Source organism: Octopus sinensis, linkage group LG23, assembly GCF_006345805.1.
Source record: "Octopus sinensis linkage group LG23, ASM634580v1, whole genome shotgun sequence".
In the NCBI taxonomy this organism is placed as follows: Eukaryota; Metazoa; Mollusca; class Cephalopoda; order Octopoda; family Octopodidae; genus Octopus; species Octopus sinensis.
In genome coordinates, this window is record NC_043019.1 from 12,328,053 (window position 1) to 12,355,552 (window position 27,500).

The 27,500-nt window shown below is 41.4% G+C and overlaps 1 protein-coding gene across 4 annotated transcripts in view; it reads left to right on the top strand.

Moving 5' to 3' along the window:
• The window catches only part of LOC115223514 (phosphatidylinositol 3-kinase regulatory subunit alpha), a 209,972-nt gene that overhangs the window by 97,742 nt on the left and 84,730 nt on the right, over positions 1 to 27,500 (top strand). Inside the window, exons 2-3 of one of the 4 annotated variants that reach the window (XM_029794138.2) lie at positions 4,664 to 5,034; positions 16,632 to 16,727. In XM_029794138.2, coding sequence (XP_029649998.1) covers positions 4,740 to 5,034; positions 16,632 to 16,727 — 391 coding nt within the window. In that variant the 5' untranslated portion in view covers positions 4,664 to 4,739. Of the gene's footprint in view, positions 1 to 4,663; positions 5,035 to 16,631; positions 16,728 to 25,342; positions 25,515 to 27,013; positions 27,178 to 27,500 lie in introns of those variants that run through there. The other 3 variants (XM_029794139.2, XM_029794140.2, XM_036512477.1) reach the window with 3 other exon arrangements.

The following is a 27,500-nucleotide window of genomic DNA, read 5'->3' on the forward strand; positions in this document are numbered from 1 at the left end:
ATTTCAAAATGCTTAATTCTTAACAATGCATCACCAAGTAGACACCTTCAAGGGTATTTTCAGTATTTGGAGTATCTTAATGCTTCCATTTTTGGAGAACTAAGAACAAATAGATTTTTTTATATATATATATATACCCATGCAATATTTTTCTATTTCATATTTTTGCACATTATAGATGTTACAGGCACAGATGTGCCCTTGTAGTTAAGAAATTTGCTTCTCAAGTATATGGTTTCAAGTTCAGTTCCATTATGGGTAGGTGTCTTCTATTGTAGCCCTTGACCAACCAAAGCTTTGTGACTGGATTTGGTAGATGGTACACCGATGAGAGTGTCATACTTTTATGGATAATATAACAATTGCAAACAAATTTAACAATTACATTAGGTAGGGGAGCTCTGAAAGGGGCCTCAGGAAGTAGTGTCCTTACCTTCCTGAGCTAGTTTTCCACCATATTACTTAAAAATCGTGGTAGAGGCCTTGGTCCTCGGGACCACTTATGTCTAGAAACTGAGGTTGGGGGTAATAAGGGCATGCTACCCGTAGAAAATCCAGCTCCAAAACAGCCTCATGATAACAAAGGAGAATGGGCACCAGCCAGCCCAAAAGGTGAGGTGGCATTCAGGTAGATCATTGCTATGGCATTGAGGTAGATCTGGCTACCCCCATTAACAGGGACAAAACCTGAATTTAAAACACTGGATGATGATGATGATGATGATGATTGGTTGTTAGTAGCTTATTTTCAGTTTTATATACCTGTAGTTCATCATCATCATCATCATCATCATCATCCTTTAACATCCAGTTTCCATTTTGGAATGGGTTGGATGGTAATGTTAATGATAAAGATTTTCTAATTTTAGTTGTTTTTGTAGTGTATGGTTAGAGTTAGGGTTTGTATTTTTTTTCTCCCTTCACTGAGTTGACCTGTGTCCTCACTATTTACCAAGATTGTGTGCAGGTAAAAATAAAGGGTTGTTGGGTTGTTGTTGTTCTACCTGGTATTAGCTCTGATTGAGCATTTATGACCAAAATCATTCCAGCCATGACCATCGTGTCTTATAGTTTTGGTCATAATGTTATTACATCTAGGTTTGCATTATTCAATGCATGCTTTTATTTTTTAGACAGTCAGCTGTGATTTGAGAGATACTTGGCTGCTGTTTTCAGCAGAACAAACTACCATTTAGGGAGCTTCTTGTTGACATAGTAACCTAGTTTGCTTCTTCAGGTTTCTAGGTTAAAAAAAAATAGAAATAAATAAAATTGATTTTTCAAGTCTTCAGGTATCAATGTATAAGGTTTTGAATTAATCAGTCCCGGACCTTGAATATAGATACTTAGAAGTTTATGGTATTGCTTCTTATATTATCTATAAATAGTTGCTCTTTCTTTCTTCCTTCCTTTCTCTTGCTCTCCTTTCCTTGCTCTCCTCTCCTTGCTCTCCTCTCCTTGCTCCCTTTCTTGCTTTCTCTTATTCTCTCCCCTCACATTGTCTCTCCTCTCATTCTCTCAAAGTAGACACCATGAGACATCATACAAGAAATGCGACACTCTTTGTAAGTTAATACATGGGATGTGAATGTGTATAGATATTCTGAAGTAACTGAAGACAGACAAATCCACAGGGCTCCGTTGGATTAACTTACCTTAAATATAACAGAATGATTGGATTGAAATCAGCTGGTGATGTGTGACAAGGAATAGCCTGAAAGACAACTTTGGTGGTGGTTACAGTGGCAGCATTGTTCTGTTGTTATGTTAGTCCCAAGTCGGTTTTGATTTAGAAAACTCATGATTAAAGAATGTCCAAGATGTGACCATCAAATTTTTTATTTTTGCTTTCAGTTTACCCAAGAAAAAGTAATGCCTATTTATTCACATTGTTTTGAATTTGTGTCAAAAATCTGAAACCATTATTTACAACTTTACCTATTTTTATTAAGATCATTTATTTCATGTCTCTTGAAGTTTCTAAGTTCTTATGATGTAAACAACATACAATTCTCACTAGAACAGATGGAGAAAATCGAAAGTCTAGCTTTGGTGTAATGGTAGAACATCTGTCATGTTTTCAGTAGATGTGGGTTTGAGTCCCATGAGCACCCATGAGTTTTACTCTTTCCATTTAAAGATTTCTTTTAACCATTTAGTGTTCAGATTATTCTATCAAACATAATGCTTATTGATTCCCATTGATTTGAATTAATCATGCATTATCTCATATCTTCAAGATCTTGATGGTGTAATTACTTAATGTAGAATAACATTGTAGGGTAGGTGTGAGAGCCTGGATCTGGTCAGTTTGAACATAAAACAGATTAAATATTTTGGTCGGATATGGCCGGTTTAAATACTAAAGGGTTAAACCGGCCATATCCGGCCTAAATATTCTACATGTCTTATATTCAAATAAACAATCATTGAAACCTCAAAGCTGTAAGATAATGCATGATTAATTAAAAACAATTAATAAATCTCCGAACGAGATGTAAACAGTAACCACTCGACAACGTAAAGTGTACTAGCCATCTGAATGTGGCTAGCCACTGGGGGTGGGTGTTACTGAAGCTTTTAGCCCCAGGAGATCATCGTCTCCAGCTGGCTTTAGACACACTTTCTGTGCCCTTCTGATATTCGCTGGGAAAAACATTAGATATTCGCAAACAGGTCTTTTCAATCGAAAACCGGTGATTACCGTACGTTGACGAGAGGCAAAAACCTCGAAACTATAGTCCGTATGTATCACTTAGGTTTTCGAGAGGGGATGACCTCCCTTTGCGAATATCAGAAGGGCACAGAAAGTGTGTCAAATTAAAAACAATTTGAGTGAAAAATTATTACATTTAACAGAGTAATCTGAACACTAAAGGCGGGGCGAGCTGGCAGAAACGTCAGCATGCCGGGCGAAATGCTTAGCGATATTTTGTCTGTCTTTACGTTCTGAGTTCAAATTCCGCCGAGGTTGACTTTGTCTTCCATCCTTTCGGGGTCGATAAATTAAGTACCACTTGCGTACTGGGGTCAATCTAATCGACTGGCCCCATATCCAACATTTCGGGCTTTGTGTCTAGAGAAGAAAAGAATCCGAACACTAAAGGGTTAAACACCAAAATTACACTTCAAGTTTCACTGTTAAAAACACAGGTTTTCTTTCTTATTTTCCAGTCTGTACAATTGAAGTAGCATTTAAACTGGCCATAAATATAACTGGGCCCAAATATTTTACTGGGCCCAGTTATATGTTCAGCCCCAGATAAATCTGGCTTCTCACACCTACCATACAATGACATTCTAAAAATAAACAAAGGCATCATTAAAATCTTGAAGGTACAAGATAATAAATAATAAACTTAAAGCAATAAGAATAAATATTACATTTGACAGAGTAATCTGTATGCTAAAGGGTTAAATTAAGATAGCTATTCATGTAGAATACTTAACATATATACACCATTGACAGGCAAGTCACTGCAGTTTTCATCAGAGATAAAATCTCTTATGGGCATCTATCTCTATCCGCTCAGTCGAAGTCGACTCTCGGTCACTCGTTGGATCAGTGTCCTCCAGTCAGTTCTATCCTGGGCTGCTTCTTTCAGACTGGCTATGTCCATTCTGTTTTTGTTTAAGGTAAAATCTCATTTAAGCATATGGCTGGCTGTGAATATGTCATTGACAAAACCAAACAAGGCTGAAATGAATGCATCTAGTATTCCTGTTAGCCATTGTTGTCTCATGATATGTTTTTAAACACAGTATGTGGATTCCATGGACAGCGAGGCTCACCAATGGAGAAGTTCTTTAGCAGATAAGGCCGAAAATGTCGCTAGAAGCTAGGATCACCAAGCGTAGATTGGCATATTTCGGTCATATTATGCGGAGAAAATCCCTGGAGAAGGACATCATGCTTGGAATGGTCAGTGGCAAGAGAGGAAGAGGCCGACCAAGAACCTGCTGGCTTGACACCATCAAGAGTGATACCGGAATGGACATGGCCAATCTGAAAGAAGTGGCCAGGATAGAACTGACTGGAGGACACTGATCCAATGAGTGACCGAGAGTTGACTTCGACTGAGCGGATAGAGAGAGATGCCCATAAGAGATTTTATCTCTGACTAGCAGTATCGCCCGGCGTTGCTCGGGTTTGTAAGGGAAATAACTATAAAGCATTTTTAGAGAGTTATAGCCAAAAAATAGCAAAAAAATGGAAAAAAAATTATGGTAAATTTTTTTTTGAGAGTTAAAAAGGTCGAGTTGCGTCTCCTAGACAGTCTGTGGTTTGTGTTTCTGATTCTCGACCCCATGTCGAATTTATCGATTTTTTTTCAGAACTGGGGGAACTTTTCAAAATTTTCGCTGCGTTAGTTTTGAATTATGACATTGGGCTATGTGTGTGTCAAGTTTCATCAGAATCGGTTGAAAGCCGTGGTCAGGGTGAGGGTACAACCTGACAGACACACAGACAGACAAACTGCCGTTTATATAGAGAGAGATGAAAACTGCAGTAACCTGCCTGTGAATGGAGAATATGCATTAAGTATGATATATAGGTGGCTATTTTGAAATAAAATTAGTGAAATAAAATGAATGTGAAATTTTTGGCAAATGTTTAATGTACATTACTAAATGGTTGTTTTTCTTTCTGTTTTGCTTCTAGATTTAAAGCATATGTCAGTGAGATTTGTGCTTTTGGGCAGCGTGAATTTAGCGCCGATGTACTTCCCTTCGACAGCATGGAGGAAACCTACATCTACGTAGCAAACTATGAGTACACCCCGGACGTCAACCACAAGGGGGACATTGCTATCTCAGTTGGTGACCAGCTGCTGGTCACCACACCAGTCTCTTCCAATTTTAAAGGCAGCCTAGAGAAACCGGAGGGCTGGCTGCGAGGAGTCAACGTCAACAAGAATGTTTGTGGGAATTTCCCCGGTAATTATGTGCGGTTTGAGGGGAAACTGCCCCCCAGAGATCCACCACCCCCATACAGACAACCTCAGAATACCGAATTACGTCCTTGCACAGAAAGTGAGTATTTTTAACCGACCTTTTTTGCTTTCACCTACTTAAGTGGGATTAACTGTAATACTCAGTGTTTGCTTGGGGCAGAAAGGGCTCCTTAGCCGTAGTGAAGGCAATCTATCTAGGGAGATAACCTTACAATAAATCACTGGGTCCATAGCTTAGAAATACTGGGTTGATGTCCAGCGGGAACAGCTTTGTTTCATGGAGGAGGAAAGATCTTTAGTACTTGGTTGTACAATGCTTTCCGATGTGTGTAGTAGTGGCGCGCGCACACATTATTAGCCATTTGAAAAGACTATGAAAGTCTCGACCACGGTCGAACAATGATGATGATGATGATGTTTGCTTTACCTGATCCCTTGAAGTGCAAAAACATAGGTATAGGCTCTCTGAGTTTTGGGAAGCTATATAAGGCATTGGTTCTCAAACAGGGTCCAAATAAGATTTTGTTGGGGTCCACACAACAAAATAGTAAATCAGGGATCCACAATAGTATTTTAAGGCTCCTTAAAAAAACAGTTTTGCTTTGGATGTGTGGCATGTATTGCAAGGCGCAGCCTTAGAAGCAGGGGAGACAACTCCAGTGTTAGTTGCCCATTCGTCTGTGCAGCTCTGTTGCAGAAAAATGGTATCGAAAGTGCTTGTGACTAATAGTGGATGAGGAGGAGTGGGATCTTGAAGTGAAACTAGGGAGAAATAAGAGTTGTTACAGGTGACCATCACCACTCAAATTTTATTATGATATAAATAGAACAAATTGTTTTAGAGAGAGAATTCGTTTTTACATCTGGTTTTTCTATACTAGCATAGGTAAGGTGAATACACACACACACACATGAGGGGGTGCTGTAAAATTTCTGGCTTTAAAGGTATCTTGAAAGGCCTGGTTAGAGGCCCAAACGTCCAAGTTCTTTTACAGGGCTTAGAAAAACTGAAGGGCCGCTTGCAATAAGTACGTGAATCTGAGAGGGGAATATGTTCTATAAAATCATAATTAACAGATCCTCCTGTATTTTCTTTTACGCGAAGCAAGGAATTTTTCAGCACCCCTACTTACAGATTTTCGGCACATTTAGATATTTAACAAAAGTTTAAACACTTTATTGCAAATTTTATTCAGATGGCGGTGCCCCAGCATGGCCACAGCTCGTGAACTGAAACTAGATAAAATTAAATTATAATACTGACACCCCATTCTGGAGCAACCTTTCGAGTTCTTTTTATAGGGCTTAGAAAAACTGAAGGACAATTGCAATAAGTGTGTGAATCCGACAGAGGAAAATCTTTATATATAAAAGTGAAGTTGTGTGTCTGTCTCCTACGATTTAGATTCCTAACTACTCCCACATTTTGCGGTGCAGTTTAACCAAAACCGGGTATCTTATAGTCAGGATTCATATCGAGCCCTTCTGGGTATTAGCGCGCGTCTACGATGAGTCTACGTCTTTTTCCATTTTAATGCATTTTTTTCGCTATTATATAAGGGAAGTAACTCTCTAAAATGTCTACGATGAGTCAACGATTTAAAAAAAAATTTACCATAATTTTTTTTTCCATTTTTAATGCATTTTTTTTGCTATTTTTTGGCTATAACTCTCTAAAAATGCTTATATAGTTATTTCCCTTACAAACCCGAGCAACGCCGGGCGATGCTGCTAGTGTTGAATAAAATCTTAATTAACTGATCCTCCTGTATTTTCTTTTACCCAAAGCAAGGAACTTTTCAGCAGTATATATTGTTGAAAAATTGCTTTTCCTGCTGGATGTCCTTCTTGTTTCTAACTCTTAGCTGTTCTTCACTCAATGAGGTTTTTTCTTCTGTTTGTCTGGGGCAGTGGAAATGGCAACAGGGAACACTGACCATAGCTAATGCAATCACAGAATATAAACCTACGTGACACCACTTGTAGGGCAGTGACATTCGTTTACAACTACCATATGATGTCAAAACAAAGTGGTGTAAAACACACCAGCACATGCACACCACATATGCAACAGGCATATATGTATGGACACCTGCAATCTCATACATGCACACTTTTGTTCATGTATACATAAACATAAACATGGATGGTACAAGTGTCTCTCTGTGGTTTAGAAGCTTGTTTCCTAGCTACATGTTTCCAGGTTCACTTCACCTTCATGGTATCTTGAGCAAGTGTCAGTCTAAGCTGACCAAAACTACATGACTGGATTTGGTAGACAGAAACTTAAAGAATTATGTTGCATATATCATCATCATCATCATCATCGTTTAGTGTCCGCTTTCCATGCTGGCATGGGTTGGACGGTTCAACCAGGTCTGTGAAGCCAGAAGGCTGCATCAGGCCCAGTCTGATCTGGCAATGTTTCTACGGCTGGATGCCCTTCCTAACGCCAACCACTCCGTGAGTGTAGTGGGTGCTTTTTACGTACCACTGGCACAGGTGCCAGACGAGGCTGGCAGACAGCCATGATCGGATGGTGCTTTTTACATGCCATGTTATGAGATGTAATGGTGTCATTGAGACCCAAAGGTGTCAGGGAATGCTGAATAAGTGCTATAGATGGACCGTAGTTAAGTTCCAGGTTCAGTGATAATGCGAATAAGGGGTTCAACGTTGGTCATATGTTAGCATGTGTATACAAAAATTTTTTTCGTGATCAGATAAAAAATCCAAGGCTTTGTAGATTTTAGAACATTTATATCTATAAATGTTCTAAAATCTACACACCCTTGGTTTTTTATCTCATTACAAAAAAAATTTATATATATATATATATATTGTTCTTTTACTTGTTTCAGTAACTTAATTGTGGCCTTGCTAGAGCACCATTCTAAAGGGTTTTAGTCAAAGAAATTGACACCAGGACTTATTCTTTGTAAGCCTAGTACTTATTCAATCAGTCTCTTTTGTTGAATCACTAATTTACGGGAACATGGTTGTCAAACAATGGCAGATGGACAGACACACACACACACGCATAAATAAATGAATATATATATAATATATATATATATATAATATATATATATATACTTTATTTAAAAGCAGCAGAAATTCAACAAAACCTGTTACTCTTAGTTTCATGTTCCCGTTCGTTGGACAGTTTTTGTTAACTCTACCCCTGGTATTTGAGTACTCTTTTTTCCACCTTGTTTCACATTTATGTATTTACTCCGGTATATATATATATATATATATATATATATATATATATATATACCACACACACACACACGATGGGCTTTTTTCCGTTTCCATCTACCAAATTAACTCACAAGGCTTTGGTCGGCCTGATGCTATGGTAGAAGACACTTGCCCAAGGTGCCATGCAATGGGACTGAACCCCAGAACCATGTGGTTGCAAAGCAAGCTTCTTACCACACAGCCACACCATCCTTTACTTGTTTCAGTCATTAGACTGCAGCCATGCTTAGGTAGGACCTTGAAGAATTTTTAGCTGGATGAATTTATGCTGTGGCTTATTCATTTTAAGCCAGGCACTTAATTTATCCATCTCTTTTGCTGAGCAGCTAAGTTATGTGGACATAAACTAACACCAGTTGTCAAGCAGTGTCGGAGGACAAACACAGGCGCGCACACACACACACACACACACACACACACATATACATGACAATCTTTTTTGGTTTCCATCTATGAAATCTACTCACTGAGGATATAGAAGACACTTGCCCAAAGTGCCACGCAGTGGAACTGAACCTAGAACCATGTGGTTGGGAAGAAAGCTTTCTTACCATGGGAGTGTGTTTTCGTGCCTTTTCGTTTTGACATTATTTGATTGTTGTAAACGAGTGTCACTGTTATACAAGTGGTGTCGTTCATTTCCTATTTCTTTAAAAATCATGTCCAGTCATGTAGGCGCAGGAGTGGCTGTGTGGTAAGTAGCTTGTTTACCAACCACATGGTTCCGGGTTCAGTCCCACTACGTGGCACCTTGGCAAGTGTCTTTTACTATAGCCTCGGGCCGACCAAAGCCTTGTGAGTGGATTTGGTAGACGGAAACTGAAAGAAGCCTGTCGTATATATGTATATATATATAATATGTGTGTGTGTATATGTTTGTGTGTCTGTGTTTGTCCCCCTAGCATTGCTTGACAACCAATGCTGGTGTGTTTACGTCCCCGTCACTTAGCGGTTCGGCAAAAGGGTCCGATAGAATAAGTACTGGGCTTACAAAGAATAAGTCCCGAGTTGCTCGATTAAAGGCGGTGCTCCAGCATGGCCGCAGTCAAAATGACTGAAACAAGTAAAAAAGAGAAAAAGAGAGAGTCATAGTGAACTATTACCTTGTTTGGAAATAGGTGAGGGTTGGCAACGGGAAGAGCATCTGGCTGTAGAATATCTGCCTTTAGAATATCCGTCTAACTCGTGCAAATATGGAAAAGTAGATGTTAAATCTGATGGTACTCATAAGCCAATGAATTGGACTACTATGTGTACACAGAATCTGCTAGAAACAGCAACTAAATCTCCCTTAAATTTTACCATACCACAAAAAAAAAAAAAAGACCCCAGTGTAAAACCCATTTTATACTGTCATCTCAGATATGCTATGTTTGAAATTGTAATAGGATGGTCATGGTTGGATTTTCTTCGCTAGTTTGGCTGAATCAAGGCTGATCTCAGAGAAAACGTGTTCACACATTTTGCTGGGTAACGTACTAGCTCAAGGGACGTAACTTTAGGTGAATTGTATGGTAGCCTGGAGATTATTTCCCCTTTGTTTGTTTTCATCAATGTTCAACAGCTTTCATAATTTCAACGCCATTGCTTAATAATAATAATAATAATAATAATAATAATAATAATCCTTTCTACTAAAGGCACAATGCCTGAAATTTGTGGGGAGGGGACAAGTCAATTACATCGACCACAGTGTTTCACTGGTACTTAATTTATTGACCCTGAAAGGATAAAAGGCAAAGTTGGCCTCGGCAGAATTTGAACTCAGAACGTAGTAATTGGATGAAATGCTGCTAAGCATTTTTGTCTAGCACACTTAATGATTGTGCCAGCTTGCCGGCTTCTGGTGGAACTTCTTAATCACACAACCATGCTGATGTCTGTTTTTAAAAAAAGTGTGTCTGTTCTTTTATTATTGTTTCTTTTACTTGTTTCAGTCATTAGACTGTGGCCATGCTGGAGCACCGCCTTGGAAGATTTTAGTTGAATGAATTGATCCTAGTACTTGTTTTTAAACATGATACTTATTCTATTAGAGCCTTTTTGCCGAACCACTAGATCTAGCCACTTTCCTCGCAGGTCTAGCCCCTTTCCTCGCAGGTCTAGCCCCTTTCCTCGCGGGTCTAGCCACTTTCCTCATAGGTCTAGTCACTTTCCTCGCAGATCTAACCCCTATCCTTGCAGGTCTAACCCCTTTCCTTGCAGATCTAGCCCTTTTCTTGCAAGTCTAGCCCCTTTCATCGCAGGTCTAGCCCCTTTCCTCGCAGATCTAGCACCTTTCCTCGCAGGTCTAACCCCTTTCCTATATATATACTTGGAAATGGATGCGTCACGTTCAGTTAAATGACAAATAATGAATAATATATATATATATATATATATATATATATACATGCATATATGGGTACAGGATGTCACCAACTGTGCAAATAACAAGAAATACACAAACAAACGAGTTAAATATGTAAACAAGGAGAAGAAATAGACAACCGACAACTGATGAAGGGTCCTTTCTCTGTGTTTACTTGTCCTGTTTTCCATTTTTTCTCGTTGTATACGAATTTTACTCAATTCTTTATGTATTTCATGTTATTTGCACTGTTGGTGATGTCCTGTACCCATACATGCATGTATATATATGTGTGTGTGTGTGTGTGTATGTATATATATATATATATATATATAGTATAGGACAATTAGTAAGTTGTCATAATAGAACTCAGAGTTTCAAATGCCAGAGCTAAAAGCTTTGATGCATTTTCATTGGCTATTTGGACGGTTTTATCATAGCATCTATCGTCCAAATAGCCAATGGAAATGCCTCGAAGCTTTTAGTCCAGCATTTGAAACTCTGAGTCCTATTATGATAACTTACTGATTGCCTTTACTATATATATATATATATATATATATATATAGTTGCCATGATAGATTGTTAGCCACTACACACATTTTTTTTCTCTCCTTGTTTTTTTTCTCTCTTTTTTCTTCTCTCCTTTTTTTTTCTCTCCTTGTTTCTCTCCTCGTTTTTTTCTGTGTCCCTTTCTGTAGAAGAGTGTAGGCTCAAAACGTAAAAGACTTTTTCTATTCCTGAGCGTTATACTAATACATCTGTTTGTTTTATACACCACCTGTCTTCATCTTTTGTTTTTTTAGTAAACTCTCCCTCTCTCCCTCTCTCTCTCTCTCTCTCTCTCTATATATATATATATATATATATATATATATATATATATATATAAATTCTTCTATTTACATAATATTGAGGTCTCATTCTTCTGTTGTCATTTTACCATTATTAATATATGTATTATTATACTCTTTTACTTGTTTGTCATTTGACTGTGGCCATACTGGAGCACCGCCTTTAGTCGAGCAAACCAACCCTAGGACTTATTCTTTGTAAGCCTAGTACTTATTTTATCAGTCTCTTTTGCCGAACCGCTAAGTTACAGGGATGTAAACACACCAGCATCGGTTGTCAAGCGATGTTGAGGGGACAAATATATACACACACATACGCATATATATATATATATGACGGGCTTCTTTCAGTTTCCGTCTATTAAATCCACTCGCAAGGCTTTGGTAGAAGACACTTGCCCAAGGTGCCATGCTGTGGGCCTGAACCCGGAACCATGTGGTTGGTAAGCAAGCTACTTATCACACAGCCATGTCCCCATCACAGCTTGACAACCAGCATGGGCATGTTTAAGACCCTGTAACATAGAAGTTCAGCAAAAGAGACCAATAGAATAAGTACCTGGCTTAACACAGATCAAGTACAGTAATTCCTCGCTATATTGCAGTTTATTATTTAAGCTTATGTCAGTTCCTCTGTGGTGATGTTTTGCATTTATAATAAAATAAATTCTCTCTTTTCTCTTTTACTTGTTTCCGTCATTTGGCTGCGGCCATGCTGGAGCACCGCATTTAGTCGAGCAAATCGACCTCTCAGGACTTATTCTTTGTAAGCCCAGTACTTATTCTATCGGTCTCTTTTGCCGAACCGCTAAGTGACGGGGATGTAAACACACCAGCATCGGTTGTCAAGCAATGCTAGGGAGACAAACACGGACACACGAACATATACACACGCATACATATATATATATACATATATATATATATACGACAGGCTCCTTTCAGTTTCCGTTTACCAAATCCACTCACAAGGCATTGGTCGGCCTGGGGCTATAGCAGAAGACACTTGCCCAAGATGCCACGCAGTGGGACTGAACCCGGAACCATGTGGTTGGTTAGCAAGCTACTTACCACACAGCCACTCCTGCATATACAAATTATAAAAATAATAAATAAAATATACAGTACAGTACTGCTTTTACTTTGCGGATTTTCACCTATCATGGTGGGTGGGGTTTGGAATGTAACACCTGCGATAGACCAGGTGTTGCTGTATTGGAGTTGATTCAGTCAGCTAAAAATTCTTCATGGCCGCAGTCTAATGACTGAAACCAGTAAAAATCAAAAGGTAAAAAGATGTGTGTGTGTGTAATAGTGTCCACCTGTGTGCTGTAGCTTTTTTTTGGCTATTGCTTTCTTTCTGAAGGAGGGTATTTATGTAATGACCACCGGTCACCTGGTTGTGAATGTGTGCAGAGTTGGTGTGAGTGAGACTGTTAAGTGACGAAAGAAGAACATGGAAGAAGAATTAATGGTTGTAGGAGAGAGAGGAAAATTTTCTTTCTTCCTCTCTCTCTCTTACAGTGAGCATGAGTGGTAAAAAGAGGGTTAGAGAGAGAGAGAAAGAGAAGCAGGGAAAGGGTGTAGTAGTGGGGTGGCTGGATTAAGATAGCCAGAAGGGTTTAAATATAAATTTAAATTGCCTGTTTGAGGGTGTAATTTTGACCCGAAACGGATTCCTTTGTAGCTAGCATAGCAGTCGGTCGGCCTTTGCTTGGCCAGTGTCTATTTTCATTGCTGATTAAAACCCCGGAGATGAGCTGTGTGCGAATGTGCTTGCGTGTGTGTGTGTGTATATGTGTGTGTGTTTGTGTTTTGAGGAGTTGGAGGTGAGATAGTGACTCAGGTAGAGGAGACAGTACTGGTTGCTGAAGTTGTCCTTGAAAATCAAAGGAAACTATTTGGAAAGAAGCAACACACACACACACACACTCACACACACACACACACACACACACACACACACTCACACGCACACTCACACACACACACTCACTCACACACACTCACACACACACACACACTCACACACACACTCACACACACACACTCACTCACACACACACACTCACACTCACACACACACACACACTCACACACACTCACACACACTCACACACACACACACACAACTCACACACACACACTCACACACACTCACACACACACACTCACACACACACACACACCACACACACACTCACACACACTCACACACACTCACACACACACTCACACACACAACACACTCACACACACACACACACTCACACACCACACACACACACTCCACACACACTCACACACACTCACACACACACACACTCACACACACACACTCACACACACTCACACACACACACACACACTCACACACACACTCACACACACACTCACACACACACACACTCACACACACACACTCACACACACACTCACACACACACACACACATACACACATACATGTATATAGATAGATAAGGCGATATAAATAGCTTCAACTCTAAGATAAGATAAGCAATGATACTATCTTCGTTGCTGGCACCCACCCTCTCCACCACCTTCTTTCCTCTGCACACATTTCCACCAACCATTTAATCTAAAGGAAGGTCAAAGTTGAGTGACATGTTTCCTGTCCCCCCCCCCCCCCGGCTCCCCGCTATTGTTGTAGTGTTTGTGTGTGGACATGGCAATGATAATGGAATTTTTGTCTTTGATTTCTTCCTTTAAGCAAATAATGAGGATAAAACGGGGTTTCAAATTTTGGCACAAACCCAGCAGATTTGGAGACTGGGGGCACAAGTCAGTTATATCAACCCGGGTGTTCAACTGGTACTTATTTTATTAACTCCTATTTCTTTACTACCCACAAGGGGCTAAACACAGAGAGGACAAACAAGGACAGGCAAACGGATTAAGTCTGATTATATCGACCCCAGTGTGTAACTGGTACTTATTTAATCGACCCCGAAAAGATGAAAGGCAAAGCCGACCTCGGCGGAATTTGAACTCAGAACGTAGCAACAGACGAAATACCGCTAAGCATTTCGCCCAGCATGCTAACGTTTCTGCCAACCTCAGCAGAATCTGAACTCAGAACATAAAGGGTAAAGATTCCCTTTGGTCATAAACGACCTTGGGATTGCACCTAGAAAGTTCCTCTCCAGAGCACAAATCTGGTCAAAGTTGTTTATGGACAACCAGTGCTTGTCCATGCATACCAGCCACCCATCTCCGTGCCACCGATGTTACCCAAGGGAAAGGCAAAGGCTGATACAACTTGGCACCTGTGATGTTGCAACTCATTTCTACAGCTGAGTGAACTGGAGTAACGTGAAATAAAGTATCTTGCTTAAGAACACAACACACAGCCCAGTCCAGGCATCAAGTTCACTAAAATCTTGATTGTGAGCCTGGCACTTTAATCCAGGGGAACCAATTAGTTATTTCGTTGATCCTGTAAAGATAAAAGGCAAAGTTGACCTCAGCAGAATTTGAACTCAGAACGTAAAAATTGGATGAAATGCTGCTGAGCATTTTGTCCAGTGTGTTAACAATTCTGCCAGCTTCATGCCTTAACCCTTTCATTACTGTATTTATTTTGAGATGCTCTGTGTTTCTTTCAATTACTTTAAATCTAACAAAGAATTTAGTAAAATAACTTAGTTATCATTCAGCTAGTATTAGGAACATAAATTGTGACTAAGGTTTGGTGGAAGATTTTAATTCAAAACTTATGAAAACAAGACATTTGTACTCAGAGCCAGAGCCGGTTTCAGCCGGGCTGGTAACAAAAGGGTTAAAGTAAGGTCATATTTACTCCCTTGCTAGACATGTTTTTCTCAGAAAACTGGAAATGAATGCCATCGGTTGTAGGATGGTGCCTTCTTGTTTACAACTATTACACAATTTTGAGTCTAGGGTAAATACACACACACACACACACTGCTTTGATTAGCCCAAGGCTGTTGTAGAAGACATAATCCCAAGGCACCATACAGTAAGATTGGACCCAAGTTCGTATAGTTGGGAAGAAAGTTTCTTAACCCTTTAACATTCAGATTTTTTATTGGCCACAAGAAGCTAAACATAGAGGGGACAAACAAGGACAGACAAAGGTATTAAGTCGATTACATTGACCCCAGTGCATAACTAGTATTTAATTTATCAATCTCGAAAGGATGGAAGGCAAAGTCGACCTCGGCGGAATTTGAACTCAGAACGTAACGGCAGACGAAATACCGCTAAGAATTTCGCCCGGCGTGCTAACAATTCTGCCAGCTCGCTGCCTTCTTAGCCTTTTGGCTAAGATGAAGTGTAGTAACATTCAGATTTCTTGGTCGAATGTATTGCTTATTTTTTCACATTGTTTTGAATTAATCACATATTGTCTTGTAGCTTTTAAGATTCCAGTGGTGTGTTTGTATATTTTTAGACTGACATTGTAGGATATGCATAAGATCTGGTCATCAAATCTAAGTAGAGACTTCAAACTTGAAATCTTCAAAGCCACAGTCGAACCAATTCTACTATATGGCTCAGAAACCTGGACGTTATCAAAGAAGCTTGAGAGGCGGTTGGATGGAACCTACACTCGCCTCCTTATGAGAGCTCAAAATCTCTCGTGGAAGCGCCATCCAACCAAAATGCAAATATATGGGAAACTACCACCTGTGTCATCTCTTGTGAAAGGTAGGAGAGTCCAGTTTGCTGGACATTGTTGTAGAGCTGAAAAAGAGGTAATTTCTACTCTCCTCTTCTGGAAGCCATCTACTCGCAATACCAGAGGGCGCACACTCTCCTACCCTGATGTAATCTCCAGGGAGACAGGCATCCAGCAATAGGACCTCCGTAATGCCATGATGGACCGTGAAGTCTGGTGTAGCATGGTAAATTCCATTGTCTCGACCACGGTCGAACAATGATGATGAGGATAGGTTTAAGACATTGGATTTGATCAGGTTTAACATAAAACAGGTAGAATATTTGGGCTGGATATGGCTGGATTAAACACTGAAGGGTTAATGAATACAGCCCTGCCCCTTATCTTTTCTTGTTTCTTTTTTTTCCCTAATTCTTCCCCCTCCATTCTGAAAAAAAACCCTGTTTCCTCCTCCTATAAAATAAGGCCTTTCTCCATCCTTCTGAACTATTCTCTTGCTTCCCAATGTCAATTTGAGCTAACAGCTGACCTGTCTTATAGCTTCTTACCATAATCTGTTTGCAGTTGCATCCTCACCTCCGACCTCTGACGTCAGTGTAGTTCATCCTTCACCGGAACAAAACAGACCGGCCAATGGTAAGTCCGTCATTTTTTTTTTTTCCACTTTTGTTTTGTCACCTTTTGCTTTTTGCTTCTTCTTTTGTGCAGAATCTGGCTTTTAACCCTTTAGTGTTCGCATTATTCTGCCGAAATTAATGCTTTTTCATCCACATTGTTTTGAACTAATCAAACATTATCTTGGAGCCATGAGATTTTGATGAGGTAGCTGTTAATTTTTAAAACGATATTGTAGGATTGGTGTGAGAGACCAGATCTGGCCAGTTTGAACATAAAACAGGCAGAATACTTTTGGCCGGATATAACCGGTTTAAATACTAAAGGGTTAATGTTTTTTTTTTTTTCAATGGTGTCAGTCTATGCAGAGCACCCACACTATGGTAGGGTACCATCTTGAAGGAACCATGGCTGGTATTTTAGCAGAGGATGTCAAATGACAGACACCTTATTTTATTTTTTGAGTGTGTGTAAAGGGTGGGAAGCAAAGAGAAATGGAAATACCAGAAGTTATTTTCTTTAGATGCAACAAATTTTTCTGTCCTCCATCACAATCACACCCCACTCCAACATATACACACACATACACAATCATCATTAACATTACCATTACAACCACTATCACCATCAACATCACCACCGCCACCATCATGTGATTCTCTTTACTCTTTTACTTGTTTCAGTCATTTGACTGCGGCCATGCTGGAGCACCGCCTTTAGTCAAGCAAATCGACCCCGGGACTTATTCTTTGTAAGCCCAGTACTTATTCTATCGGTCTCTATTGTCGAACCGCTAAGTAACGGGGACATAAACACACCAGCATCGGTTGTCAAGCAATGCTAGGGGGACAAACACACTCACACAAACACATACACACACACACACATATATATATATATATATATATATACGACAGGCTTCTTTCAGTTTCCGTCTACCAAATCTACTCACAAGGCATTGGTCGGCCTGAGGCTATAGTAGAAGACACTTGCCCAAGATGCCACGCAGTAGGACTGAATCCGGAACCATGTGGTCGGTTAGCAAGCTACTTACCACACAGCCACTCCTGCGCCTGATTGTATGATTTTAGAATGACATTGTAGGGTAAGTGTGAGAGGTTGGATGTGGCCAGTCTGAGCACAAAACAAGTAAACATGGCATTCAGGTTATTCTGTCAAATGTGACGCTTCTCTCACAGAAAGAATCGAGACCCCTATGATGTGATTGTTTATTTTTAGAAAAAACATTGTAGGGTAGGTGCAAGAAGCTAGACCTGGATGGTTTGAATATAAAAGAAGTAAAATATTTGGGCCGGTTATACCCGGTTTAAATTCTAGAAGACTAAATACTACAAGAAACCTGTGTCATAAACCCAGGGACGGTCTGAGACAAATTGGTATCAAAAGGATTAAGATAACACAATGAGATTTGATTTTGATTTAGAAGCTCCCTCGTGGGTTCAGTTCTTCATTTTCTTCAGATGGTAGGGTGTAATTTGAGGGTGATTTGCCTGCTATTTCTAGTTGGTTGAGCAACAACTGCAGAGAGGCTCCCTCATTTACACGTTGTTTGGAAGCAAACTAACAGAAATGGTACAGTGCTAGACTAAAGAATTTAAAGTATTTAGCCCCACCCCGTCTCTCTCTCTTGTTCCAAGATCTAATCTTGCCAGGGTAACCAAGGTAACTTTGTCCTTCATCCTTCTGTTGGAATCAATAAATCTTGTACTAGGAATGGTATATTTGGGCTGATTCTATTAACTGACTGTATTTCTTTTGCTCTTCAAAAGAGTTGGCCCTTTGCCTGGTGTAAAAGAAATAATAATAATAATAATAGTAATAATAATTGTAGTCTGGTATTTGAGCTTAATTTTTTTTCTCTTTTATGCTACATGCCACACTACATTTTTGTAATATTTCTTTAAGTATTGGATTAGTTCCTATAATAATAAACATATATTTACATATATATTTTTGGAACTACTCTTTATTACAATCACTACTACAACTGCAACCACCACCACCACCACCACTGTGTTAATATTTGCTTTTCCATGCTCTTACATGGAGTAAATGGAATTCATCAAGGCAGCTCTGTCCATGGCCAGATGGGATGTCCCTTCTGTCACCAACCCTCAATTGTTTCCAAGCAACTAAATGTTTTCCCATGGTTAGCCATGCTTTTGCAGAAAACTGGAAACAAAGGACTCTGCTTGTTTGACAGTGATCCTCATCACCATCATCGTCATCGTTTAACATCCGCTTTCCATGCTAGCATGGGTTGGACGGTTCAACTGGGGTCTGGGAAGCCAGAAGGTTGCACCAGGCCCAGTCTGATCTGGCAGTGTTTCTACAGCTGGATGCCCTTCCTAACGCCAACCACTCCGTGAGTGTAGTGGGTGCTTTTTACGTGCCACCTGCACAGGTGCCAGACGAGGCTGGCAAACAGCCACGATTGGATGGTGCTTTTTACGTGCCACCGGCACGGGGGCCAGACGAGGCTGCCAAACGGCCATGATCGGATGGTGCTTTTTACGTGCCACCAGCGTGGAGGCCAGTCGGGGCGGCGCTGGCAACGGCCACGTTCTGATGGTTTTCTTACATGCCATCGGCACTGGTATCACAGCTGGTATCATCATCAACATTTTAATGTCCACTTTTCCTTGCTTATGTTAAGCAGATGCAGTTAATTGAGGTAGTTTTTCCTATGGCCGGATGGGATGATCTTCCTGCTGCCGAACCGTACCTGTTTCTAAGCTGGGTAATATCTCCCCTTGGTCCACCCTCTTTTTTTCTTCTTTATTTTAGGCACAGGCATGGCTGTGTGGTAAGAAGCTTGCTGCTGCCCAACCACATGGTTCTGGGTTCACTCCCACTGTGTGGCGCCTTGGGCAAGTGTCTTCTACTATAGCCTCAGGCCAACCAAAACCTTGTGAGAGGATTTGGTAAATGGAAATAGGAAGAAGCCCATTGTATGTATGTGTGTGTGTTTGTCTCCCACCATCTCTTGACAACGAGTGTTGGTGTGTTTACATCCCCGCAACTTAGTGGTTCAGCAATATGAGACTGATTTGTTAGCATGCTGGACAAAATGCTTAGCAGCATTTCATCTGTTCTGAGTTCAAATTCTGCTGAGGTCGGCTTCGCCTTTCATCCTTTTGAGCACTGGGGTTGATGTAATCGACTGAACCACCTGTCCTCAAAATTGCTGGCCTTGTGCCAAAATGTGAAACCAGTATGCTATGAAAGCATGTCTGGCCATGAGTAAAGATTACTTTGCTTGGCAACAGGAAGGGCATCCGGTTGTAGAAAACCATCTGAATAAACTTTTTCCGAATTATTCTACTACAATAAATTCAACTTTAATACTCTGATGATAACACAGAAGAAAAAGATGGGATGGTCACCGTTGGAGCACTGTTAAGTTAAGTTAAGTTAATCTTTTTGGCTCAAAAAACAAAAAGCAAGGCCATGTAGGGGGACATGGAGTTATGTACAGGGAGGGTGTTCATACAAAGAGTTCAGGCCATTTCTGGTCAAGAGAGACTTTGAACTGAGCAGTCGTCGGCATCTTCACTATCTCGTCTGGCAGCTTATTCCATGGATCCACAACCCGGACGGAGAAAGCCCCTCTCCTTCAATTGAGATGAAATCGTCGCAGATAGAGCTTTTCAGAGTGACCCCGCTGCCGACACTCTGGAGCAGGAGTGAAGAACAGCTCTTTCGAGAGGTTACACTTTCCGCTTATGATGTTGTGAGCAAGAATGAGATCACCACGACGTCGGCGTTTTGATAATAGTTCTGTTCAATAAGGATCTTCTTTGGGCTAAACAACTACTGGCACCAGATAATGGAGGTGAAGAAGTTTTTGGATAAAGAATTGATGTGCAATGAGAATCCTGCCCCCTCCTCTGTCTCCCTAAACTTTTTAACTTTTTCCTTGCATTGTCTAAATCTGGTTGTTCAGGGATCTCTGGAATTTCACTGGCCCTTTATATCTCAACACCTCATTCCACTCTTCCAATGTTAGAAATGGGGGTGGGTGCCGCCCCCTCCCCACATAATCCCTCCTCCCATATAACAACAACTAGGTAGCTCCTTGTCCATGTTTCGGATCTGATGACAGCAGACTCCCCCCACTCAACCATCCTGCTTCTGCTTCACCTATAAAAAGTCCTAATGACCACCCACGAAGAGAGCAGAGAAAGTACTGGCAAAGTACTACACGGCCTACTACGGTGTTGAAGTGCTTCCTTTCTTCAAATGACATCTATTTTATATCTGTTATATATTGTAATAGATATACCAGGTGGGGAGGGTGCAAGGTGGGACGGGTGCAGGCTGGGGTGCTCTCGGCATTGCTCCTTGGGTGTGCGATGGGTGGGTAGGCTTGATTACTCTGACAATGCCACTAACAACAACAGTGCTTTTTCCTCTTTTTCCTTTAATACCACCACCACTACTACCGCTACCATCGTTGTAGTTGATGTCGTAGTTAACTGTTGACACTATAGATGCCAGAGAGAACACCTCTGCTGCTGGGCCCCTCCCCTCAACCACCCCAAATTCCCTCACCTTTCACCGTTGCCTCTGCCAGTTGTCTCACCAATGAAACAGGACCACAACTAATAATGCCACAACCATCAGTACCACTACTACCACCACCAGCACAACCATCAGTACCACCACTACTACTACCACCACCAACACAACCATCAGTACCACCACCGACACAACCACTATCACCATTGCCAACACAACTACTGTCACCACCGCCAACACAGCCATCAGTGCCGCTACTACCACCACCAACACAACCATCAGTACCACTACTACCATCACCAACACAACCACTGTCACCACTGCCAACACAGCCATCAGAGCCATTAGTACCACTACCACCACCACCAACACAACTACTGTCACCACCACCAACACAACCATCAGTACCACTACTACTTCTACCACTACAATCACAACCATCAGTACCACCACCACTAACACAACCACTGCCAACACAGCCATCATTACCACTACTACCACCACCAACACAACCATCAGTACCACTACTACCACCACCAACACAACCATCAGTACCACTACTACCACCACCAACACAACCATCAGTACCACCACTACCACCACCAACACAACCATCAGTACCACTACTACCACCACCAACACAACCATCAGTACCACTACTACCACCACCAACACAACCATCAGTACCACTACTACCACCACCAACACAACCATCAGTACCACTACTACCACCACCAACACAACCATCAGTACCACTACTACCACCACCAACACAACCATCAGTACCACTACTACCACCACCAACACAACCATCAGTACCACTACTACCACCACCAACACAACCATCAGTACCACCACTACCACCACCAACACAACCATCAGTACCACTACTACCACCACCAACACAACCATCAGTACCACTACTACCACCACCAACACAACCATCAGTACCACTACTACCACCACCAACACAACCATCAGTACCACTACACCCCACTACACCACCAACCAACATCAGTACCACTACTACCACCACCAACACAACCATCAGTACCACTACACCACCACCACACAACCATCAGTACCACTACTACCACCACCAACACAACCATCAGACCACTACTACCACCACCAACACACCATCAGTACCACCACTACCACCACACCAACACAACCATCAGTACCACTACTACCACCACCAACCAACCATCAGTACCACACTACCACCAACCAACACAACCATCAGTACCACCACTACCACCACCAACACAACCATCAGTACCACTACTACCACCACCAACACACCATCAGTACCACTACTACCACCACCACACAACCATCAGTACCACTACTACCAACCACACACAACCATCATTACCACTACTACCACCACCAACACAACATCAGTACCACTACTACCACCACCAACACAACCATCAGTACCACTACTACTACCACCAACACAACCATCAGTACCACCACTACTACTACTACCACCACTCACTACCGCCACTACCACCATCTTAAATATTAACATCGCCATCACCATTCTCATAGTTAGCTGTCATAACTATTAACTCTACCAACGGCACCCATATTGCCACACTACCACCACCACCACCACATTTATCATTAACTCTACATCGCCACTACCAAATGATTAATTCTTCCAGCGTCAGCACTGCCGCCACCACCACTACCATCACCACCACCACCACCACCACCGTCATCTCTACTATCGTCATCACCACTGCCGCCGCCGCCGCCACCACCACCACCACCACCATATCCACTACCGTCACCACCACCACCACCATCTCTACTATCGTCATCGCCACTGCCGCCGCCGCCGCCGCCACCATCATATCCACTACCGTCACCACCACCACCACCACACCACCACCACCGTCATATCCACTACCGTCACCACCACCGTCTTCACCGCCGCCGCCACCATCATATCCACTACCGTCACCACCACCACCACCGTCATCTCTACTACCGTCACCACCACCGTCTTCACCGCCGCCGCCACCATCATATCCACTACCGTCACCACCACCACCACCACCGTCATCTCTACTACCGTCACCAACACCGTCTTCACCGCCGCCACCAACACCGTCACTACCGTCACCACCGCCACCACCACCATCTCCACTACCGTCACCACCGCCACCGTGTGCTGGCGCCGGACACCGGCTTCCATTGCTGCCACCATCCAACAGATTATTCTAAAGAACTTACCTGCCCTACTGACCTGATTATTGGTTAAACCAGAAATAGTTTAACCTACTTTCCTGATAAAAACCATTTACTTACCACTAACATACAATTGAAGATTACACCGTCGTGGTGGTGGTGCTGGTGGCAGTAGTGTTATAGTGGTGGTGTCATGATATATCAGCGGTGGCATGCTGCTTCTCTGGTGGTGGTGGTGGTGGTGTTAGAAATAGTAACAGCAGTGATGGTAGTGTTACATAACAGTGGTAGTGATATTAGTGGTGTTGGTATTGGTGGTAGTAGTAGTAATAGTAGTAGTGGTGCTGGTAGTGTTATGTAACAGCAGTATTAGTGTTCTTGTTGTGGTGGTGATGGTGGTCATCGTGTTAGCAGCAGTAATAGTAGTAGTAGTAGTAGTAGTGGTATTGGTAGTGTTATGTAACAGTAGTGGTATCAGTGGTGTTGATATTCTCACTGGTGTAGTAGTAGTAGTAGTAGTAGTAGCAGTGGTGGTATTGGTAGTGTTATGTAACAGTAGTGGTATCAGTGGTGTTGGTATTCTCATTGGTGTAGAAGTAGTACTAGTAGTAGTAGTAGTAGCAGTGGTGGTATTGGTAGTGTTATGTAACAGTAGTGGTATCAGTGGTGTTGATATTCTCACTGGTGTAGTAGTAGCAGTGGTGGTGGTATTGGTAGTGTTATGTAACAGTAGTGGTGTCAGTGGTGTTGGTATTCTCACTGGTGTAGTAGTAGCAGTGGTGGTGGTATTGGTAGTGTTATGTAACAGTAGTGGTATCAGTGGTGTTGATATTCTCACTGGTGTAGTAGTAGTAGTAGTAGTAGTAGTAGTAGCAGTGGTGGTATTGGTAGTGTTATGTAACAGTAGTGCTTTCAGTGGTGTTGGTATTCTCATTGGTGTAGAAGTAGTACTAGTAGTAGTAGTAGTAGTAATAGCAGTGGTGGTATTGGTAGTGTTATGTAACAGCAGTAGTATTAAGTGTTGGAATTCTCATTGGTGTAGTAGCAGTAGTGGTGGTAGTGCTGGTGGCGTCATGGTAACAGTGGTAGTATTGGTAGTGGTGATTATGGTGGTGGTGGGGGCAGACAGGGACATTGTTGGTGTAACAGTGCTGGTGTGGTGCTGCTCTTGGTGTTGATGTTGCTGTTGGTTGAGCTATGAGTTGTCGGTGGTGGTGGTGGTATAGGAGGTGGTGGTGGTAGTGACATAGGAGGTGGGGCAGCATGGTGGTGTTGTTGATATAATAATAATGGTGGTGGTGGTGGTGGTGGTGTTGTACAGGTGCTGGTACTGGTGGGATTTGTGGTGACAGTGGCAGAGTTCTGGTCTTGGCCATAGTAATTAGAGGTTGGGGATGGTGTGTTATGCTGATGTGTGTGTGTATGCTGATGTGTGTATGCTGGTGTGTGTATGCTGGTGTGTGTATGTGTGTTATGCTGATGTATATGTGTGTGTGTGTGTGTATGCTGGTGGTGTGTGTGTGTATGCTGATGTGTATGTGTGTGTGTGTGTATGCTGATGTGTGTGTTGTTGCTGATGGTGTGTACATGTATGCTGATGTATGTGTGTGTGTGTGTGTATGCTTGTGTGTGTGTGTGTGTATGCTTGTGTGTGTGTGTGTGTGTATGCTGGTGTGTGTGTGTATGCTGATGTGTGTGTGTATGCTGATGTATGTGTGTGTGTGTGTTATGCTGATGTGTGTGTTATGCTGATGTGTGTGCATGTATGCTGATGTGTGTGTGTGTGTGTGTGTGTGTATGCTTGTGTGTGTGTGTGTATGTGTATGCTGATGTATGTGTGTGTGTGTGTGTGTGTGCTACTTGATACTGGCTCTGTACAGCAGGTGGTAGTCCATTGCTGTTGTGGAACAATAATGATTACGCTGGCTGTAGTTGATGGTGGTGGTGGTGCTGGTATTTAACCCTAGGTTGGCCCTCATCGAACAGACAGACCTGTGATCAAAGAGGTTCCGGCGAGGATCAACGCAGTCATCCTCCTATCTTTTTCGAAAAAGCCAGTTAAAGGTAAGGTGATTTGTGAGAGGCATTTGCTGCTATTTCTAAGCAAGACAGGCAACCATTTAGAGGACCCCTATCCACATGTGCTTAGGGACCCTTTTAATTGCCCCCTATAACAGCTTTGATGATAATGGTGCTGCTGCTGGTAGTGGTGGTGGTGAGGAAATTATTGCTGGTGTTTCTAAGCAAGACAAGCAGTCCTTTAAGAGGACCCCTTCCATGTGCGTGCGCTTGGGGCTCTATTAATTGCCCTTGTAGCAGCTTTCATGTTGATGGTATTGGAGTAGTGATGATGATAATGATGATGATAATAATAATATAATAATAATAATAATAACAATAATAATGGTGGGGTGGAGAGGGAATTATTGCTGCTATTTCTAGCAAATCAGGCAGTCACTTAGAGGAACCCCCTTCCTCCCTCCTTCCCTCTGTGGTAGGGGCTATTTTTAATTGTGTTAGTGGCAGCTTTCATGATGACGACGGTGGTGGTGATGATGTAGATGATGATGATGATGATGATGATGACAGGCTGGAGAGATTACTGGAGTTAGCATTGTATTGTTGTTGTTGCTGTTGTTTTTGTTTAGCCCCAGGATAGACCTGATTAGAGGCAGGCATACAATTAAAGGCTTTCCAGCTGTGACCATCTTGTATATTTTCTTATAGGAATCTAGGGCTACATTATCTAATGCATCCTTCCTTTCTTTGTCTCTTTTCTTTCTTCCTCTCTCCATTTTTTCTTTCCTTCCTCTCTTTTTTCTTTCTTTCATTTTTCTTCCCTCCTTTCTTCTCGTCTTTCTTTCTTCCCCTCTTTCTTTCATTCTTCTCTTTCCTTCTTACTATCTTCCCCTCTTTCTTTATTTCTTCTCCCTTTCTTTCTCTTTCTTACCCTCCTTTCTTCTTTCTTTCCTACTTTCTTCCTTTTCTTTCTTTTCTTTCTTTCTTTCCTTCTTTCTTCCTTCCCTTTCTTTCTTATTTCTTTCTTTGTCTTTCTTTCCCTATTTCTTTCTTTCCCTATTTCTTTCTTTCTTTTTTTCTTCTTTCTGTCTTTATTTCCCTATCTCTTCCTTTCTTCCTTCCCCTTTCTTCCCCTTCTTTCATTCTTCCCCTCTCTTTCTGTCTTTCTTTCTTTATTTTATTTATTTATTTATTTATTTATTTAATTACTTGGTTTTCAAGACAATAATAGATGTGATTTCAAAGAGATTTAGCTGCTATTTCTAACATTTCAAGCGACTGCATAAAGGTTCCAACCTTGCCTCCATCAGTATTGATAATGATGACGATGATGATAATGATGATAGTTATAAGGAACATTATTGGCTGTAATCACTCCTGAAGTGGCGTCGGTGACAGTGGCAAGGGTGCTCATAATGTTAGCAGTGGTGATGGTGGTGGTGATGATGACACTGTTGCTGATGGTGTTGATAGTAATAGTAGTAGCAGCAGCAGTAGTAGTAGTAGTAGTAGCTACTGCTGCTGCTGGTGCTTTGGTACCTCTTCCTATGTCTTCTGAATAAGTTGGCAGAGGTAGCATGGTGTGGCGTGCTCATAGCATGGAAACACCACCCCTGTTGCCACAGAGAAGTACCCTGCTAAACTATTAGCTGTGGAGTTCTGTTGCTGGAAGAGAAGACGATGATCTTCAACTGAAGGGTATATATATGTATATATATATATGAAATAGATTGTTGTGTGTGTGTGTAATATTTTGTCTTTAAACATGTTGGGTAGCTTTTTGGATTTGCAGAGAAACTTAACCCCGTGGCTAAGGGTACCTGTGGTACTCTCTCTATTTGTGTGTTTATATATATAATTATAACTGTGTATGTGTGTGTATATATATATATACCTCCAACACTTGTATATATATATATGTGTGTGCGTGTGTGTGTATATATCTATATATATATAAATGTGTATGTGTGTGTGTATATATATATATATATATATTAATGTGTATGTGTGTGTGTATTATATATATATATA